General features: G+C 35.5%; 1 protein-coding gene across 1 annotated transcript; it reads right to left on the bottom strand.

The window, feature by feature from the left end:
• Positions 1-8,095: 8,095 nt before the first annotated feature.
• On the bottom strand, positions 8,096-16,195 carry HTN3 (histatin 3). The gene is made up of 6 exons (XM_063663158.1): positions 16,138-16,195; positions 13,852-13,915; positions 12,646-12,666; positions 12,538-12,567; positions 11,386-11,472; positions 8,096-8,368 (listed from the first exon to the last, which is right to left on the bottom strand). The coding sequence occupies exons 2-5, from the start codon at positions 13,900-13,902 to the stop codon at positions 11,419-11,421; spliced, it is 156 nt and encodes a 51-aa protein (XP_063519228.1). The 5' UTR covers positions 13,903-13,915; positions 16,138-16,195; the 3' UTR covers positions 8,096-8,368; positions 11,386-11,418.
• Between the last annotated feature and the right edge of the window lie 5,208 nt (positions 16,196-21,403).

Here is a 21,403-nt window from a genome sequence, read left to right as displayed (position 1 = left end):
AATTGCTCTTGGATTTACTTAGGGCATATAATGTAAATTTCCCGCAATTTCCCAGATAGTGCTTGTATATCTTCTCCAAAGATTGTATTTTAGAAGGTATAGTTTTGAACAACATTCTGAAACAGAGTTAGTGGCAGGGAAATCTGCAGTCATAAGTGTACACCTTTCTAATCAAGCGATTTTACATAATATATTTGTTAATAGTCTTCCCAATTCTAAAATGAGGTTAAGTATTATTATAATATCTATTTTGTTGATAAGAAAACTGATGTTTAAAGAAGATTAAGAAACTACTGATTTCAAGGTTGATATGATTTGGCTGTGTCCCCACTGGAATCTCACCTTGAATTGTAATAAACCCCATATGTCAAAGGCAGGCCTGGTGGAGATAATTGAATGGTGGGAGCATTTTCCTCCATACTGTTCTTGTGGTAGCGAATAAGTCTCAGGAGATCTGATGGTTCTATAAATGGGAGTCCTCCTGCACATGCCCCTTGTGTCTGCAGCCATGTAAGAAGTTCCTTTTCCCTTCCTTCGTCTTCTGCTATGATTGTGAGGCCTCCCTAGCCATGTGAAACTGTGAGTCCATTAACCCTCTTTCCTTTATAAATTACCCAGTTTCGGGTATGTCTTATTAGCAGCATGAGAACGGACTAATACAGCAAAGAAACTAGTAGTTGTCAGGAACATGATACAAACTCAGGGTTCCTCCTCTCCAGAGTCCAGCCTCTTAACCACGACAGGACAGAAACTTTCTCTCAGAGGTGTTAATATAAATAAATACATTTCAAGGAGCTAAACCATCCCACATCTCTTACTGGGTCTATTGTTTGTTTGATATCTCGTGTTTGTTTTCCTCTTTTAACTGTGAGCATGGATATTTTTGGAAAGTAAAAAATATCACTAGACCTAGCCTACTTTTATACTTATGTCCTGTGGTTACTGAGGAACACTGTAAGGCTATGGATAGGGATATAGGTAATATGGTGGATATGCTGGATATGGCCAATAGTCTGGATATGGCTGATGTTGGTTAGACTTTTTCTGCATACAGACAAAAGAACTAGAGAAAGCTGTAGATAATTAGGACAGTGACAGTGCAAGAGTTTCACAATAATGTGTTTAAAAGCTTAGTTTGTTATATCAATTGCAACTCGTATATCAACTGCAATATCATTTTTAAACTACTAGTTAGATTTACCATTTTTATAAAAAATGTATGTAAAAGTAGGTAAAAATCATAAAGCATTTACCCTTTTACTCTTTGTTGCCAGTTCTTGTTTTACAGTACACATGGGAATACTGATTACAGGCAACCACTCCAAATGAGGATTAAACCTTTTTTTTAAAAATAATACTACCTTTAAGCTACTACTATGCCCATCATTGAGTATTATGGGAAAGAAAAATTTAATACTTCCAACTTAAGTGGACTTTCTCCATGTCACTACTGCATTCTTTAACTCTGCCTTCTCTTAACCCGAATAACTATCCTTCCCCAATGTTTATGTTTTTATTTGGTGCCATTTTATCAATGTATTTATTATATTACTAAGAAGAATTTTTTTAAACTCCATCACATTAAGATGAGAGATCAAACAATAATGACATATCAAAGATACACATTAAGAAATATATTAAAGAAATACTACATTCTATTTTATTTAGAATAGCCAGTTTAATTGAAAGACTTTATCACTATCAACAAATCAAAAGATGGGAACTTCCCATATTACCTGTGTGACTGCCAGCACATGTAATATGGCAGTATAGGCATATATCATACTTAGTAGAATTGGCTTTTAACTATTATTTATGTCAACATAATTATTTACCAAATTTATTTTAGTTCTCAGAGAATAATTGACTTCTTTAAATTGGCATTATGAACTTCCACCTAAATTCTCTAAGACATGTGGGACTTTTTCCAGTGTATCATGTGTAAGTGAAATTAGTATACACTTTAGCCATTCATAATATACATATATTTCAAAAATTATCACAGATTATACCAGGAGATTAAATAATCAGAAAAGAACACTTGTTTGGACTGCATAACATTATCAAGAGAATCCGTGAAAGGAATTTTCTTTTACACCCATGATATTTCTGTGAAAATAAAGACAAGAGTAAAAATTCAATACGTGTTTGATTAAGTTTTCCTGTGAATGAAGGTGACTTATCTCTTCAGATACATCAGCTCTCTTAGAAAAATGAAAAATGAGAGAATAGTTAGTATCTTAATTTTATAATTAAAGTTCGAGTATAAAAGTTTTTTCACTTCTATCCTTTTGTACAAAAATAATATGATAAACTCTGATCTCATACATAGGTAGTTTCTTGAAACATCCCTTAGAACTTAGTGAACAAATTGAAGTGTCCACCTATCTGTACAAATCCATTGTATAATATATCTCACATGCATTTGATTGATGTCTTATGTCTCCCTAAAATGTACAAAACTAAGTTGTACCCTAGCCATTTTTGGGGACATGTTCTCAGGATCTCCTACGGTCTGTGTCAGAGGCCACTGGTCACTCATTTTTGACTCAGAATAAATCTCTTCAAATATTTTACAGAGTTTGATTCTTTTTGTCAAGAACAATTTGTTGCCTGAACATGTGGGGCCTCAGAGAAGAGTCAGAACACTGAAGGAGTGGCCCAAACTTGGAGCTAGGGTACAAGCAAGGGCCCATTGAAAGCCTCCCTGATTTTGAGCTTCTCCTCTAGTGAAACTGGCAAGTCCTCCTGAGCCCTGGACATCCCTTTGGCTGTGGGTCCTTGATTTGTTCTGAGCTGTATTTTTTTTTCTTCCTAGGAAGTTGTTTAGAATCCTAGTTCTATTTGAGAGGTGCATTCTAAAGGATCTTTTCCATTGCGTTTTTCTAAAGACAAGGAAAATGACCCCTTTTTGGGCAACCTGTTTGGTGTCTGGTTCGGAGAAGTATATTCTAAAGGGTCTTCTCTGCGGCTTTTTCTCCCCAAATTAAGCACAATTGTCTTGTCTGCACATTTGTGCGAGGAACTGAATTGTTGTTTTCGTAGATAAATGAGTTTTCTCACTCCGAAGAGAAAAGGCATTTTGCCCCTCCCAGGCAAACGGTGCTCCTGGGTGACCAGAAGCCGAGTGAAAGTGTCTGGGGGTTTGACCCCCTGTGATGTACAGCAGCCCTTCAGGGAACCCCCAACAAGAGTAGTTAAAAAAGACTCATAGGTAAGTGCATATGGGAGCTGGTTACTCCATCTTTTGAGCCTTCTTGGAGGTGCCAGACCTCTGAAGAGAGAAAACAAGGCACGTAAGAGGGCAGAAATAACTCAGGGGTGAAACACTGTGGATACATATCCACTATCAGGACACTTCAATCCACTATATTAAAGTTGTCATATAATTTATAATCTGAGGTTATATTAAATAATAGATATTAATTAAATGACTAATTTCCAATTTAAAAAATACAGAGAGATATGTTAAAATGTTTTTTTTTATTAAAAGGTAAACTTTTTTGTCTAATTCAAAGATTATTTAGAGGTATATAAAATGAAGTAAAAGGAAACAGAAAATAAGAGAAATGTAAGGAAAGTTATACATATGAAAAGGTACCTTTGGTAAACAAAAAGGATAATAGAGATTTAATTTTATATGAGAAAGAATCTTATATTGTGATTTTTTTCTTCTAAAATAATATGACTGTTTGCTCAAGAAACATTTCTTTTTCTAATTCTTCCGATTGATATCCCTGAAGTTCGGTGCTTTCTCTCATTTGAAAAGGCCAGAGATGGTAATTCTCTCCTTCACCTTTTGTTGGCTCCTGTAACATTTCTTTATTAATAATCTAAAGTAAGAGAGCAAATTTTTTCAAAACAGCCAAATGAAAAATCTTCTGGAACTGCCTTTGTATGTCTGTTATATTTATATAATTGAATGTGTCACATGGAAGTGGTATCTCACTACCAAATTATTTGAAAGAGCTTTAATCTATTGGCTTAAAGAAAAGTCAGTGCTTATCAGACTAATAGAGGCTAACTCAGATGCCTTTCATTTCACATGACTTTGGTAATCTTTGGTAAGATTACTTTGGTGGTGGGCTGGCTTCCAAGATGGCCAAATAGAAACAGCTCTGGTCTGCAGCTCCCAGAAAGATCGACACAGAAGATGAGTGATCTCTGCATTTCCAACTGAGGTACCTGGTTCATCTCACTGGGACTGGTTGGACAGTGAGTGCAGCCCATGGAGGGTGAGCCAAAGCAGGGCGGTGCATCGCCTTACCCGAGAAGCATAAGGGGTCGGGGGATTTCCCTTTCCTAGCCAAGAGAAGCCGTGACTGACTGTACCTGGAGAAATGGTACACTCCTGAATAAATACTGTGCTTTTCCCACAGTCTTAGCAAACGGCAGACCAGGAGATACATTCCTGTGCCTGGCTTGGTGAGTCCCATGCCCACAGAGCCTTGCCCACTGCTAGCGCAGCAGTCTGAGATCTACCTGCGTGGCTGCTGCCTGGCAGGAGGAGGGCATCCGCCATTGCTGAGGCTTGAGTAGCTCAGGCTTGAGTAGCTCACAGTGTAAAAAAAGAGGCCAGGAAGCACGAACTGGGCAGAACCCACCACAGCTCAGCAAGGCCTATTGCCTCTATAGATTCCACCTCTGGGGCCAGGACATATTAGAACAAAAGGCAGCAAATAGCTTCTGCAGACTTAAACATTCCTGTCTGACAGCTCTGAAGAGAGCATTGGTTCTCTGAGCATGGTGTTTGAGCCCTGAGAATGGACAGACTGCCTCCTCAAGCAGGTCCCTGACCCCCGTGTAGCCTGACTGGGTAACACCTCCCAGAAGGGGCTGACAGACACCTCAAACAGGTGGTTGCCCCTCTGGGATGATGCTTCCAGAGGAAGGATCCGACAGCAATATTTGCTGTTCTGCAGCCTCCGGTGGTGATACCCAGGCAAACAGCGTCTGGAGTGGACCTCCAGCAAACTCCAACAGACCTGTAGCTGAGGGGTCTGACTGTTAGAAGGAAAACTAACAAACAGAAAGGAATACCATCAACATCAACAAAAAGGACATCCACACCAAAACCCCATCTGTAGGTCACCAACATCAAAGACCAAAGGTAGATAAAACCACAAAGATGGGGAGAAATCAGAGCAGAAAAGCTGAAAATTCCAAAAAACAGAGCGCCCCTTCTCCTCCAAAAGGTCATAGCTCCTTGCCAGCAAGGGAACAAAACTGGATAGAGAATGAGTTTGATGAGTTGACAAGTAGGCTTCAGAAGGTCAGTAATAACATGACCTTCTGAACCTCCAATCTAAAGATTCATGTTCTAACCCATCGCAAGGAAGGTAAAAACCTTGAAAAAAGGTTAGATGAATGGCTAGAATAAACTATGTAGAGAAGACCTTAAATGACCTGAGGGAACTGAAAACCATGGCACGAGAACTTCGTGATGCATGCAGAAGCTTCAATGGTTGATTTGATCAAGTGGAGGAAAGGAAATTAGTGATTGAAGATTGAATTAATGAAATAAAGTGAGAAGACAAGATTAGAGAAAACAGAGTGAAAAGAAACGAACAAAACCTCCAAGAAATATGGGACTATGTGAAAAGATCAAATATACCTTTGATTCATGTACCGGACAGTGACAGGGAGAATGGAACCAAGTTAGAAAACACTCTTCAGGATATTATCCAGGAGAACTTCCCTAACCTAGCAAGGCAGGCCAACATTCAAATTCAGGAAATACAGAGAACACCACAAAGATAAATTAGTAATTAGTAAATTAGTTTGACCATTGTGTAAAACAGTATGGCAATTCCTGAAGGATCTAGAACCAGCAATCCCATTACTGGGCATACACCCAAAGGATTATCAATCAATCATTCTACGATAAAGACATGTGCACGTGTATGTTTATTGCAGCACTATTCACAATAGCAAAGACTTGGAACCAACCAAAATGCCCATCAATGATAGATTGGATAAAGAAAATGTTGCAGATATACACCATGGAATACTATGCAGCCATGAAAAAGGATGAGTTCATGTCCATTGCAGGGACATGGATGAAGCTGGAAACCATCATTCTCAGCAAACTAACACAGGAACAGAAAACCAAGCACCACATGTTCTCACTCATAAGTGGGAGCTGAACACTGAGAACACATGGAAACAGCGGAGGGAACATCGCGCATTGGGGCCTGTTGTGGAGTGGGGGCTGAGGGGAGGGATAGCATTAGGAGAAATACCTAATATAGATAATGGGTTGACGGGTGCAGCAAACCGCCATGGCATGTGTATACATATGTAACACACCTGCATGTTCTGCAAATGTATCCCAGAACTTAAATAATAAAAATCAAAACAAACACAAAATAAAAAGAAAAAATAAAGCGAGTTGTGGGTTTTTTTTTTTCCCTGCTTTATTTTTTTTCAGGATGCAGAGTAGAGACTTTTGACATGCTTTTGCCACTTGAAGGTAGTAAGATAGTTCATAAAGATCATGTCTCTGAGCTTTAATTCAAGGAGGAAAGTGGGATTGTACTGGAATCATGAAGGACACTTCAGGTACTGCAGAGGAGAACAAGTGCAAACATACCCCATAATAACTTTCAGCTGACTGAAGTGAGTGAAGCCCCAGTATGTGAGAGATGTAGAGCGTCTCCCTCTGTGACTCATCTTTCCACTGAGGATCTGAGCGACCTAGCCCAAAGGAGAGCATTTTGTTTCTTCCAAGCCTTGAAGCTAACTTGGGGAGAGGCTATGAGACACTATGAAGGAAAGACACTGGGAACATCTGAAGACATTTTCACAGACCCAGGACTGACAGCAGGATGCCATTTTTAATACAGGTGCATACAAAGTCAGCCATTCTTTGGTGACTTGGGAACATGGCTATGCAGGCTTTTGAGTCTCAGGCCAGAGTTTAAAGTGCCTGCTCTGGAGTCAGTTAAGAATCTTCATAGCCAGAATTATGGAAAGCACTGGAAAACTAGGCACCAGAATTGTGCTTTCGCCACCTCAAAATCATGGTGCAGAGGAGAGCTGCTAGAGCTGTTGTTTCTCTTTTGTGATGAGACATGCTGCAAGTGCAAGATTGCTGACCTAGAACCAGTCTCCATGTGTCATTAGTAGGTGCCTTCTCCTGCTACCCCAAGATTGTGGTGTGTATGGTCTCTCTGCTCTACTCCCAGGTAGAAATGCAGGCCTTTAGAGCCACTACTTTCCTGAAACATTAGTCTGAGCCACCACACCCTTTATGGACATAGATTGTGGTGTAGTGGGGTCATTTCCTCTCCACACTCAGACAGATCTCCAGGTACTGAGAACACAGTTTTGCCTGGATCAACAGCCTAAGCCACCTCACCATTCCTGTGTGTAGGTCATGGTGCAGTGAGGCCTTGTCTACTCCACATGTAGGCAGATATTGAGGAAGAAGTAAATGAAGCTTGGAACCAAAAACCATACAAGAAATCAATGAAACCAAAAGTTAGTTTTTTGAAGTGCAAATAAGATCAATAAACTGCCAGCTAGGTTAATAAAGAAGAAATAAAGGACAAGATTCAAATAAGAACAAACAGAAATGACAAAGGTGACTTTACGACTAAGCCCACAAAATTGCAAAGATCTTCAGAGACAATTTTAAACACCTCTAAGAGCACAACTAAAACAGTGTCTGACAGTTGGTATCACTCAATAAACTTTTGTTTGATGTATATATTGACAAACTGATAGCATTAGATGGTTTTTGTTCTGAGTGCCTGCCTACTGCTGTGGAGTGACATAGGGGTTATCTGCTGGCCTGTAGGGCCTGAGATAAGTTAATGTGAGAATGTTCAAGGCTTTGCTGTGGCAAAGGACACCAGAGACAAATCATATCTAGTAATCTAGATGTGATTGAGGGCCATATGTTTGTAAGATATGTTTGTAAGATATGTTTGTAAGATATTCATTGTAAAATGAATATAACATGCTAAATTAAAAATAATCATTTCAAAAGAGCTATGATATAAAGTACTATAGTCAGTGCTACTCAAACTGGGAAAATAAAGTGAAGAAGTAACTATGTTTGTAAATATAAAAAAGAGAAATAAAGAGCATACACATAATAATGTGCTTGAATTTTATTGCTTTTGGAGAGGAATGAATTTCTATTACTCAGAAACAGCAGTGAGAACAGCTTAACAGTTTAAATTGCAAGTATCTAATCAAATGATAATTAGGAAGGGAAGTATCATGAAACACAGAATTCACTAAATCATGGTCTTTCTTTTATTCTGCATTGCCTTACGATAATTCTTCAAAAAGCAGTGGTAGTGTGATGCGGTATGACAAATGAGAATACACGAGTCCAAAGCGAATTTGCCAGTCAAACCTGTGAAGAAAAAGAAAATAACACTTTATCGCCCAAACTGATAGTCCTGTAAGTAAATTTATACTTTTCCTGGTACAAAGTATTTATTTATAGATAGTTTTATTTATTATAATGCAGGGACCAAAATAATATTTGAGGCAGAGTAGACAATTAAACAATTAAATACTCATTAAGTGGGTATCAGAATAAATAAAAATTATCGTTCAGCATCTGCAATTTAAATTTAAATTTTTCTTGAGGTTTTCCATCATCATCTTATTTTATTCTCTCACTTAAATGTAGCCTACACATTTCATCTATCTCCCTCAAATAATATTTTAACTATATTCCCCCCTGAATAAATGTCATCAGCAATTATCTAATGCCTGGAGGATCAAGATCAGGCCTTTTCTAATATCACAAAGAGCAGGAATTCAATATGAATAGAATGTCCCAATACATTTAAAAATATTTGAAATCTTTTGAACTATTTCAATTTTGAATTGTAGAACAGTACTCTTTTATCTCCAAAATATTACTTTATTTTTAAGTATAATATTTAATATTTCATAGATTTTGGAACATTTTATGCTGTAAATATAGATAAGTAAAAATGACTTTCTAAAAAGGACATTGTTACCATATCCTATTTCCTTGAAAATTCCCATCTCCTTGTTGATATTTTATTAGTCATTCCTATAGCCATTGCTCATTAGAGTTACTTAGGCATAAAACGCAAATTTCTCATGAGTTCCCAGATGGCGGTTGTGGAGCTTCTCCAAAGATTACATTTTAGGACAGAAAACTTCAAATAACAACCAGGTACAGATTTAGTGGCAGAGAAACCCATGGCCACAACCATACACCTTCCAGAACAAGGGCTTCCCTATAATGTCTCTCAATAGCCTTACAAATTCTATAAAGAACTTAAGTATTATTATAACATGTATTTGTCGCTTATAAAATTGAGGTTTGGAGAAGATTAGGAATACTTTAAGGTCATGAAACTAGTTGTCAGGGTCAGGATAAAAACACAGGGGTTCCCCCACCCAGAACTCTGTCTCATAACAGTAGTGAACAGAAGCTTTCCCTCAGAGGCATTTTTATTTTATTTTATGATTTATTTTACTTTAAGTTCAGGGATACATGTGCAGAATGTGCAGGATTGTTTCATAGGTATACATGTGCCATGGTGGTTTGCTGCACCGTTGATCAGTCCTCTGTGTTACCTTCTGTGACCTCATACCCCCCATCCCTGGTGTGTGTTGTTCCCCTCCCTGACATGTTCTCATTGTTCAGCTCCCACTTATGAGTGAAGCATGTGCTGTTTGGTTTTCTGTTCCCGTTTTAGTTTTCTGAGGATGATGGCTTCCAGCTTTATCCATGTCCCTGCAAAGGACAGGATCTCATTCCTTTTAGTGACTGCATAGTGTTCCATGGTGTATACATACCATATTTTCTTTATCCAGTCTATCATTGATGGGCATTTGGGTTGTTCCATGTCTTTGCTATTGTAAATAGTGCTGCAATAATCATATCTAGGCATATGTCTTTATAGTAGAATGCTTTATATTCTTTTGGGTATATACCCAGTAATGGGATTGCTAGGTCAAATGGTATTTCTGGTTCTAGATCCTTGAGGAATCACCATACAGTTTTCCACAATGGTTGAACTAATGTGCATTCTCACCACCAGTGAAAAAGTGTTCCTATCTCTCCACAGCCTAGCCATCATCTATTGTTTCTTGACTTTTTAATAATCACAATTCTCACTGGTGTGAGATGGTATCTTACTATGGTTTTGATTTGCATTTCTCTAATGATCAGTGATGTTGAGCTATTTTCATGTTTGTTGGCCACATAAATGTCTTCTTCTGAGAAGTGTCTGTTCATATCCTTTGCCCACTTTTAGATGGGTTTTTTGTTTTTGTCTTGTAAATTTGTTTAAGTTCCTTGTAGACTCTGGACACTACACCTTTGTCAGATGGGCAGATTGCAAAAATTTACTCCCATTCTCTAGGTTACCTGTTCACTCTGATGATAGTTTCTTTTGTTGTGCAGAAGCTCTTTAGTTTAATTAGATCCCATTTGTAAATTTTGGCTTTTGTTGCCATTGCTTTTGGCATTTTCTTTATGAAGTCTTTGTCCATGCCTATGTCCTGAATGGTATCACCTAGGTTTTCTTCTAGGGTCTTTTTTTGGTTTTAGGTTTTTCATTTAATTTTCAATCCATCTTGAGTTAATTTTTGTATAAGGTGTAAGGAAGGGGCCCAGTTTCAGTTTTCTGCATATGGCTAGCCAGTTTTCCCAGTACCATTTATTGACTAGGAGATCCTTTTCCCATTGCTTGTTCTTGTCAGGATTGTCGTAGATCAGATAGCAAGCAGAGACCTGCATCATGAATGAACTCCAATTCACAATTGCTACAAAGATAATAAAATACCTAGAAATACAGCTAACAAAGGATGTGAAGGACCTCTTCAAGGAGAACCACAAATCACTGCTCAAGGAAATAAGAGAGGTTGCAAACAAATGGAGAAACATTCCATTCTCATGGATAAGAAGAATCAATTTCATGAAAATGGCCATACCGCCCAAAGTAATTTGCAGATTCAATGCTATTCTCATCAAACTACCATTGACATTTTTCACAGGATTAGAAATAAGTACTCTAAATTTCATAAGTATCTACAGAAGAGCTCATATACACAAGACAATCGTAAGCAAAAGGAACAAAGCTGAAGGCATCACACTACTTGACTTCAAACTATCCTACAAGGCTACAGTTACCAAAACAGCATGGTACCAGTACCAAAACAGACATATAGACCAATGGAACAGAACAGAGACCTCAGAAATAACACCACATATCTACGAACTCAGAAGCATTTATATAAAGCGACACACTTCAAAGACCTAACCCACGCTACATTTCTTAAACTGGAATGATTGTTGGCTTAATGGCTTTTTTTGTTTTTCCTTGTTTTAACTGTCAGTATTGATACTTCTAGAAAGAAAAGTAACTAGAGTCAGCTTACCTCCATAATCATGCCCCATGATTACTGAAGATATCAGTTGTCATACAGATAATTTGATCTATAGCCTCGATGTGAATGATGCTTTTCCTGCATACACACAAAAGGAGAGAGCAAATTGCAGAGAATAGAGACAATGACAGTACAAATGTTTCACAAAAACTGTCACTGAAAGCTTAGATTGTTAAAGTTGTTATGACCTTGTGTGTTATCTACATAAATGTTTTCAAATTTTTAGTTACATTTTTCTTTTTTCAGAAAAAGGTTTAAAAGCAAGTAAAAATGATAAAGTATTTACTGTGTGTTGACATTTTTGTGGCAATAATACATATTGGAACACTGATTATAGGCAACCTCTCCAAACAGGTTTTAAATCTTCTTTACAACATTACCTCCAAGTTACTATTTTGCCCAAAATTGAGTATAACGGGGAGGAGAAAGTTACCGTTTCCAACTTTGGTGGTGTCTCTTCATCTCATTCTTTTAATGAGCTTACTTTCTCTTACAACTCCTACATTCTTTCATACCCACTGCTGTTAACACAAACAGTCCTCATCCCTTTTTATGCATCATTTTACTTAGCACTTTTTTAACATGTATACTTGCTATATTAGTAAGCAGAACTTTTGAACCCCTATTCATACTGATATTAGAGGTCAAAATAATATGATATTTTTATACATACATTTAGAAAAACGTTAAAGAAATAAAATTTTCTGTCTAATTTAGCACAGCAAGTTTAATTTAAAGACTTTATCATCCTCAAATATTTAGAAGATAGAAACCACATTACATGGGTAGCCTCTATGCTTCATTAGGCATATGTTATACTTCATAGAATTAGGAATTATTCATAGAATTAGGAACGATTCTTTAGGTCAATGTAATTATTTATAAAAGAAAGATACTTAAGCTCTCAAAGAATAATTGAAAATTGACTTATTCAGAGTGGAATTGAGTTTCTGTTGAAATGCTGTTAGAACACAAGATATTTGTGACCTTTTAGCCTCTGTAATAAGAATAAATGAAATCAATATACACTTTAGCAATTAATGATATACATATATTTGAGAGATAACTATCAATTATTCTAGAAGAATAAATAGTTAGAGAAGAAAAGTTATTCAGAGTGCACATTATCAGAAAAACACTTACATGGGATTTTCTTCTATACCCATGATGTCTCTATGAAATAAAAAGAAAAGATTAAAAATTCAATATATGATTAATTATCAAGTTTTCCAGTAAATGAAAATGTCTTACCTTTTCATGTGAATCAGCTCCCTTGGAAAAGAAGAAAATGAGAAAATAATTAATATCTTAATTTCATAATTCAAGAATATGTGTAAAAATTGACTTAGCCACATTTATGATTAAATAAAATGGAGGCATTCTTTGGTTGATGACACACTAAATTAGTTATTTTAGCTTTATGACATCTTTAAAATGAGTGAAGGGTAAACTTCTCTATAATTAATATGCTATATTCAAGTATCAACTCATTTTGGTTTATATATCTTTTTTATGAAAGGCAAGAAAAGTCTATCTGGTGAATAAGAGAGTGGAAACTGAAAAATGAAACATTGGATTGTTTTTTATATGAATATGTTCTATGTAGCTCAAAAGCTACCAACATACAAATATTTTATTTGCTGATAGAGACAGGCATTGTGCTTTTCTCTGTTCTTCTTATATGTTTATTTTTCTACTTCTACCCTTTTATAATAAAATCATGTGATAAACTGTGATGACATAACCAATTTGCTTTTTGAAACATTCGTTAGAATTTAGTGGATAGGTTGAAGTATTAGTATTCTTTTGTGACCAATTTTCTATTAACTTCATAGAAAGAAGAGGAGGAGTGGGAAGAGGATGAGGAAGTAGAGAAGGAGAAAGAGATCCAGAGAGGTCAAGTGCTTTTCCTACTAATACACAGTAGTAAATGACGATACAAACTGGGAACTCATGGCACTTAATAGATATAGATTTGTTTTATGGCTTAAAATAAGCAGCTTTATTTTAGAAAGAGTAAAATAAATTGTATGCTAACTTGAACAGTTCGGTTGTGCAAGAAATGACTTGAAAATTCATATTTTGACACCCTGTAATACTTAGCTTCCATTGAAGTGTACCTTGTTCTTTCCTCAGATTTCTAACTTCAGGTGGTCTAGAGCTTTTCATATTTAAAGATATTTTCACAGTTCTCAGTCCCACATATTTATGAAGCTTGCTTACTTTTCTTTTGTTTTTATATTCAAGTAATTGTACTTGAGTGTTTGCAGGTATGTAATGAATATTTATTCTAAGTCCTTAAAGAACTTATATAGGTTAATTCAAGGAAAATCTTTACATAGAAATATTAAAGCTGTATTGAGGTGAACATGAATATATGGCAGAACATAAGGAATAAGAAAGATCCTTGGGATAAGTACTGAGAATGTATCCTTTAAAATTTCCAGATATACTTACAGTCATGGAAATCACGAGAGCCAAGATTAAAGCAAAAACAAAAAACTTCATAGTTGGCTGAGTCCTAAAAAATCAAACATGAAAAACCAGTAATCACATTCTTTCATGCATTCATTCATCAAACTTCTATTGATGACACTATGCTTCAAAGCATTGGGAGACATGCTCTGTTTTCCAGGCTGGAGTGCACGGGCATGAGCACAGATCACTGCAGCCTGGACCACCTGGGCTCAAGCCATCCTCCCACGTTAGCCTCCCTAGTCCCACTTGTAGCTGGAACTACAAGTGTGTGCCACCATGACAAGCTAATTTGTTTTTCTTTTGGTAGAGAATATTTTTAGTCTCACTATATTGCCCAGACTGTTCTGAAACTCCTGGGCTCTAGGAATCTTCCTGCCTTGGCCTTTCAAAATGCTTGGATCATCGGTGTGAGCCCAGGGCATAGCTTCATTAATTGATAAATAAAGGTGAGTACTCTAATTTGGAAATACTAATATGCTAAAGAAACACACAAGTGGACATCTTAAATAGACCAGCAGAATGGGAGTAAGAAGATAACAAAGAAAGGCAAGCTTGAGTTGGATTATATGGAATGAGTAAAGGGAGGTGTTGGGAGACTGCAACGAAATAAAACAGAGGAAAGCATGTTGAAAGTTCAAACAGTTTAGCATGTAGGGAGGACAAAACTGGAGAAAAGATGACCACTTAGGTTGTTGTGACATTACAGGGGACTTAGATAATGACATTAAGAATGCTAATTAAAGTACAGTGTAAAGACATATTTAGAAAGTAGAATGGCAAGTAATTGGGACTTGCTTTATAATAAAGTCAGTGAATATGAGCCAGATTTCTATTAAAGAATAGCACAGATGGTGTAACCTTGAGATTAGAACATTAATGATATTGGGTAGAGAAAAATAAAATGAAGAGAAGTCACAGGGAAAATGATTGTATCTACTTTGAGAAGTTGAACTGGTGAAGATTATTTAATATTTCAAATAATATTATTCAACAAAGTTAGCCTCATCTGGGACTCTGATATGTTTTTATAATTATGCATATGCAAGTGAATCCAGTTCTTTGGCTGATATAGAAAAGTAAAGCGGATTACTTATTTCTAAATTACAAACATGTAAATAAAAGCATTTCCACTGGAAAATAAAATTAGCACAAAACTTAGAATTACATGGCATTTTTATTTGTTAATTGCAAGCTATAAAGTAATTCATTAATAGATAATATTTAAAAAAATTTTTCTAATCTCTCTTACCTGTCACTTGTGATAGAACATTACAGTAACATTTTTCATCTAATTATAATAAAAATGTCCTACTCTTAAACAGCCCTACATCTCTATCACAGAAAGCAGAACTCATTTGCCTTATTATTTCTTCATTCATTTTGCTTCACTCATTTAAATGGAAACTTCTTGTACAGGACTAACTATAAAAATTATATATTTCTTGAAGTTTTTCTATTACCTAATAGATAAATCTAATTATGACTCTTTTTATGATATAAAAGGACAATTTTACCGTTGTTTGTGACTGTCGATTGTGTTGCAAATAGAAAATAAAAAAAAGGGTTTTAAGAAAGTGCTCTTCTTTTACTAATGGATAAAATGATAAATGAACATGGATAATCAATATATAATTAATAGTTTTGAAAAACATATTTCCCGAGTAAATCAATAATAAAAATTTGGAATAATAAACTGTCTTTTCTGCCATAGCACAAATGAATGAAAGTGAGTTAAATAAATTAGTAAGATTGAGAAGACTAATTGTTATGCAGTATATATTTTGATTTATAACAGAACTGTTTTTAATGCTGGAAAGGTCAATGAAAAAGTAATAAAATAGTTTACTACTAAGAGGAAAGTAAATTAAAAAAATAAATTTTTATAATAATGGATTTGCAAGAGAGAATTTATCAGTATCTTCTTGTAAAATGTGAACTTCTACATTAAGTTTAATATAAAAGTAATAAGAAAGTAGATATCAGGTATCTAGGCAAGAAAATAAAAAGAGTTCATTGAGGTCCCACCATCAGAGAGGATGTAATACATTGCCATATTCCACATTAGTTACTTTGCATGATGATTGCTGGTGTTAATTCATAGGAATTGAGATCTAGAAGTCATCTTCAGATCCCAATAAATGGTAATTATTTCTTTATAAGAAATTATCATAGATAATATACATTTTCATAAGTGGGTTACTATTGATTTTAGCAAACAAAAGCTTATGCTAATATGTAATATTAGATTGTACTTGAACATATTACCTTTTACTCAAGAGGAGAATCCAGAAGTCAGTGAAGCTGAAGTGAAGTCTCTAGAGATGTCCTTTCCTAGATGGCTGATGTATTTAAACACGTTGAAATCTCCCTTCTGTTTTTCAAAATAACATCAATTATGAGACCATATGATTGAGATGGAAAGTAATGCCCAAAATCTGTCTCTACAAATTCTAAAAATAAACTTAACCAGGTGATTCTGCAATAGATCATTGTGAAGACAAGGCAAACAGAAAGCGAATGGACCCATCACATGCTAATCCCAGGGTTAGTCTAGCCCTGAGTGAGTCAGACAACTGAAAAACATGCTGGAGGAAACCAGGCATAGAAATGATTGCAGTGATAAAGATGTTTCTGTAGAATACCATCTACTACTTTTCAACAAATATATGTCCAAGATGGAACAACACTATGTCAAAAATAATACCATGTTATGAAAAATTTTACATATTCTCTAGTAAATAGTGATAATTGGCGTAATAAAATTGGAGTCATTTTACACTTCAAAAGTTTTTCTACAAATCATTATTTATCTTGTATTTTTACCTGCTTACATTGACTTAGAATATTTTAAGTAATAAAATGAATGTAAACATTGGCCAAAATTCAGTCATCTTTTGGATGCCGTATGATAAAAGCATTCTCATATTTAATGTCAAACGTTTCTAGGTGCTTGGTCAAATATCTCTCAAATAAAACTGATTTCTTATGTTTAGAAATTTGAATTTACTTCCCTGGAGTTTTCAGGGGCCCATATATCTTCACAGAGGTCATTTATTGAAATAAGTACACTAGACAGAAAGAGAAAAACAGAATTTTAATTAAATTGATAGAAAAACATGTATAAAAGATCACCTACTTGCTACTGGTTGTATAATTCGATGTGCTAAGAACCGAGTATTAAAAACTAATTTCTAAGTTCAGATAGTTGTACAGCTCAGTCCATTGTTCCTCAGGATGTCCCACACACTACCATCACAATCAGCATCAGCTCGTACCTGTTGAAATGCAAATTCTTAGTCTATTTTCCAAACTTACTGAGTCAGAATCTTGGGGTGTACACCTGGAACCTGAATTTTAAGAACATGTCCAGGAGACTATTTGTGTACTTTAGAGTTTGAAAAACTATATAACAGATTTGTAAACGCATTGTCTTTAGATTGATCCCACTAATAGAGATTATGTTTTTAATTTGAGTCTGATACAGGAAAGGGAACAACACACATCCGGGCTGGTGGTTGGGGAGGGAGAGAGAGCCTCAGGGCAAATAGCTAATGCATGCGGGGCTTAAAACCCAGACGACGGCTTAATAGATACAGCAAACCACCATAGCACACGTCTACCTGTGCAAAAAATCTGCACATTCTGCACATGTATCCTAGAACTTAAAGTAAAATAAGAAAATAAAATAAAATGTGCACAATGTGCAGGCAAGTTACATATGTATACACGTGCCATGCTGGTGCGCTGCACCCACCAACTTGTCATCTAGCATTAGGTATATCTCCCAATGCTACCCCTCTTTATTTATATATGTCTGCTGAGATTTCCTGCCTTTTCATTCATTTTATATATTTTTTAAAATCTCATTGAGTATAGTTATTGTGCCTACTAAAACAATTCTCATCAAATAATTCCAACATCAGATGCATCTGAAGCTAGCATCTATTGATTGTCTTTATTCTGAAAAATTGCATTAATTTTCCTGCTTCTTTGTATGTTGAGTACTTTTCATTTTATCTTGGACATTTTAATGTTATGTGGTATAGATTCTGTGTTCTGTGACATCCAGTGTGCTGTTTTTGTTTTTGTTTTTTGTCTTAGCAGGCATTTAACCCAGTTAGACTCAATGTGTAAGCTCTGCCTTTCCTTCTGTAGGTGGTGGTTTAAATCTTAATTCAATTATTTAGTTCTTTGGTGTACTGCTTTGAGACAGTCCTGTGCTTATATGGCTCAGGTGTCAGCCTGAACTTGTGTATTTAACCACACAGAAAATTAAGGGACTTCCTTCTCTGGCTCTCTCCTCTATGGAATTCTCCCTCCACCTTCTAGTAACTGCAGTTAATCAGACTCCCTTTTTAGATCCTCTGGCCAGAAAGACAATGAGCTACCAAAATTTTACCAACCTATAATATGCCTTTTCTGCTACAAAAAACAAATCCACAAATCAAATCTACAATAAAAATGGAAAACTAACTGCTATGCCAGTCATTTCTCCAAGTTTCATCTCGCCACTACACCCTGGCTGCTCTTTTACTCTACAGAATTCTCAGGTAGTCATTTTCTGTATTTTATGTAGCATATAATTGTTACCAGTTTGATGGCTTTTCTGATTGTTACCAGTTAGATGGCTTGTCTGAAGGGAATTTACAATATTATTCCAGAAGTGAAATTCTAGCTTAACTATCAATGGGCATATTTGTACTCACTGGTCAGTAAGGTCTGCATTATTCAGGATGTATCTACATATGTGTGTATATGCATTTTACGTACTTGGACTGCAATTGTATTAAATGCTTATTTTACATATACGAACACTTTTCGTGCTTTAAAAATATTCTTTTAAGACATGAGTTTAATAGCTTTATAATACTGCATCATATATATGTACCCTAATTTACCATTCTTCTGTATATTTTTGTTTTTTTACTTTCATAAAAACTTTCAGATGAAATCTTTTCCTCTCTTCCTCAGAATAAACTTTTATTGTGAAAAGTAAAAAAAAAAAAAAAAAAAAAAAAGAAAATAAAATAAAATGAATTTGTGTGATTTTTAAAGGAAATATTTATTAGGTAAATCTTCTATGCTAATTTGAACAGTCCCATTGGAAATTATGGTTATTCTCTAGGTAATATACAAAAATATATATTATTGTGCCTAATATTATTAGGCACATGTAATTTATATATAATATATAATTCACATACCAGTGTATTGCCACAACTGTGATAAGGCAGTAGCTATTGATATTTCCCTTGTAATTGAAAGCATCGCCTTTTCAAAGAACATGACGCTTGCTTATAGAGGACAAGATAACTGTTTTACTTAATTATAAAATATGAAGCTATGTTCTGGTCCATCAGTCTTCTAAAATGGCCTACTGTTCCTGGAGGGTGAGACCATAACTCACAAATATATAATTCAAGTAAATTATATTTAAATTATTCTTGTTCTTTTGGCATGAAATTTCTAAACATCAGAGATACAAGGTCTCTTCTCTGGAGCAAAACAAAGTCATTCTCTTTACATTCTCAATGAAAAAGAATTACATAGGATTCAGTGACTATTTTTTTTATAGATACATAGTCTGCATTCATCACCCAGGCTGGAGTGCAGTGGTGCACTCATAGGTAACTGAAGTCTGGAACTACAGCGCTCAATCGAACTGCCCCTCAGACTCCTAAATAGCTAGAACTACAGATATGCACCACTGCTCCTGCCTAATTTTTTTTTATTATTTTTTGTAGAGATGGGGTCTCACAATGTTGTCAACACAATTCTTGAACTTTTGATCTCAAGTGATCCTCATGCCTAGGCCTTCCAGAGTGCTGGGATTACAGGCATGAGCCACTGCACCATCTCATGTTTCAGTAACTATTGAACTATGTCTGATTTTAAAAAAAATTACCCTGCTTTAATTAATTGCTAAATGTCAAATGGTTTCCTTTCTTTGTTTTCTTTTCCATCTCCTCTTGTTTCTTCCCTGTGGTTTTCTTCCCTAGTTTGTTTTTCTAACAATATTAGGTGCAGTTCCAGTGGATCTAAGATATCCATGTTCTAGTGCACAAAAAGCAAACTAATAGTCCAAAAGCACTACCAGACAGCAAACTAACAGGTAAGATATACTGGCAGATGTCAATATACTCATTTAAAAACTACAATTAAACCTAAAGCATATACATTTCATGTTGGAACACCAAAATGTAGGCATTATTTCACCCATGATTTTCTGCTTCCCCAAGTTAGGAAGTGTGGGGATTATGTATGACAGGTGGAACAGGCATGGTGGAGTAGAAATACAGTAGTGACCTTCTCATGCTAGTTATGGTCTCACCCTCCAGGAACAGTAGGCCATTTTAGAAGACTGATGGACCAGAACATGGCTTCATATTTTATAATTAAGTAAAACAGATATCTTGTCTTCTATAAGCAAACGTCATGTTCTTTGAAAAGGCCATGCCTTTCAATTACAAGGGAAATATCAACAAAGAGCTACTGCCTTATCCCATACATGGTCATACACTGGTTGCTTACGGATACAACCCATGAATGGGTTTTTACAGTGATATTTATGCTGGGTTTTTATCCTCCTTCTTCACCTTCTGCCTCTCACCCTCCTCCTCTTTCTCCCCTTCTTGTTTGTGTTTCTCTTCCTCCATTTTCTGCTTCTCCTCCTCCTCCTGCTCCTCCATGTTCTCCAAATCACCTGTGATGAAAGTATGGACCAGATCTATGTGACCAAAATCTATGATGTTTATTTATTTAAATAAAAAATCTTACGTTATAATCCTGTTTGAACAACTAAAATGAAAAATACTGCTATTGACCTATATGGAACAACATGTGACTCTCTATGAGATAAAATCTCCTTTATTCTGGAGATACCATTTGACTAGCTTTACTCCTACTCTTAAGGAGATTTTCATATAATTTGAGAGTCAGACAACATTAATAGACAAAGAGATAGAGAAATTCAGGAAAGGACTAATTACATGAGACTAAAATTGGAAAATGAAGAGCCACACTGGAACTGCAGCCTGGGGACTTATAAGCTGATTGATTATAATCAAGACTCTGTAATTAGAATAGATCGTTCAGGAAAGATGCATAGAATCAGAAGAAAGCAGGCTGAGGAGAGATAACCGGATGTAATATGTGGAAGATAATAGAAAGCTGATTAAAATATTTGTGATAAAATAGATGTATTTCTAAGCAATTTGTACATTGCAGAAGCCAAGAGGATGAACCATCAAGAAGGAAATCATTTCCATAAAGAAATGTTGTTGTGAACTTGGCAGTTGCTGAGTTTCTCTAACTAAATTTTTCTTATATTTAAGGTATTATAATAATAGTTAGAATTTAACTAAATGAGAATATATAAAAATACATTTTAAATAAAAATGCCCCAAATGCAAACAGGAGGTTATATCATTATAGTTTTACCATAAAAATCTTCATTGGAAAGAATATCTTGATTTTAAAACTTCTTTAAGAATAGAGGAGGAAATGCAAAACAGATAACTGTAAGAAAATA

Source organism: Pongo pygmaeus, chromosome 3 (assembly GCF_028885625.2).
Source record: "Pongo pygmaeus isolate AG05252 chromosome 3, NHGRI_mPonPyg2-v2.0_pri, whole genome shotgun sequence".
In the NCBI taxonomy this organism is placed as follows: domain Eukaryota; kingdom Metazoa; phylum Chordata; class Mammalia; order Primates; family Hominidae; genus Pongo; species Pongo pygmaeus.
This window is presented reverse-complemented; position numbering and strand designations above follow the sequence as displayed.

Coding starts and splice junctions, on each gene's coding strand:
- HTN3 (XM_063663158.1), bottom strand. CDS start 13,902: ATGAAGTTTTTTGTTTTTGCTTTAATCTTGGCTCTCGTGATTTCCATG. Junction 12,667..13,851: donor CTCTCGTGATTTCCATGACT/GTAAGTATATCT, acceptor TTCTTTTCCAAG/GGAGCTGATTCACATGAAAA. Junction 12,568..12,645: donor GAGCTGATTCACATGAAAAG/GTAAGACATTTT, acceptor TTTATTTCATAG/AGACATCATGGGTATAGAAG.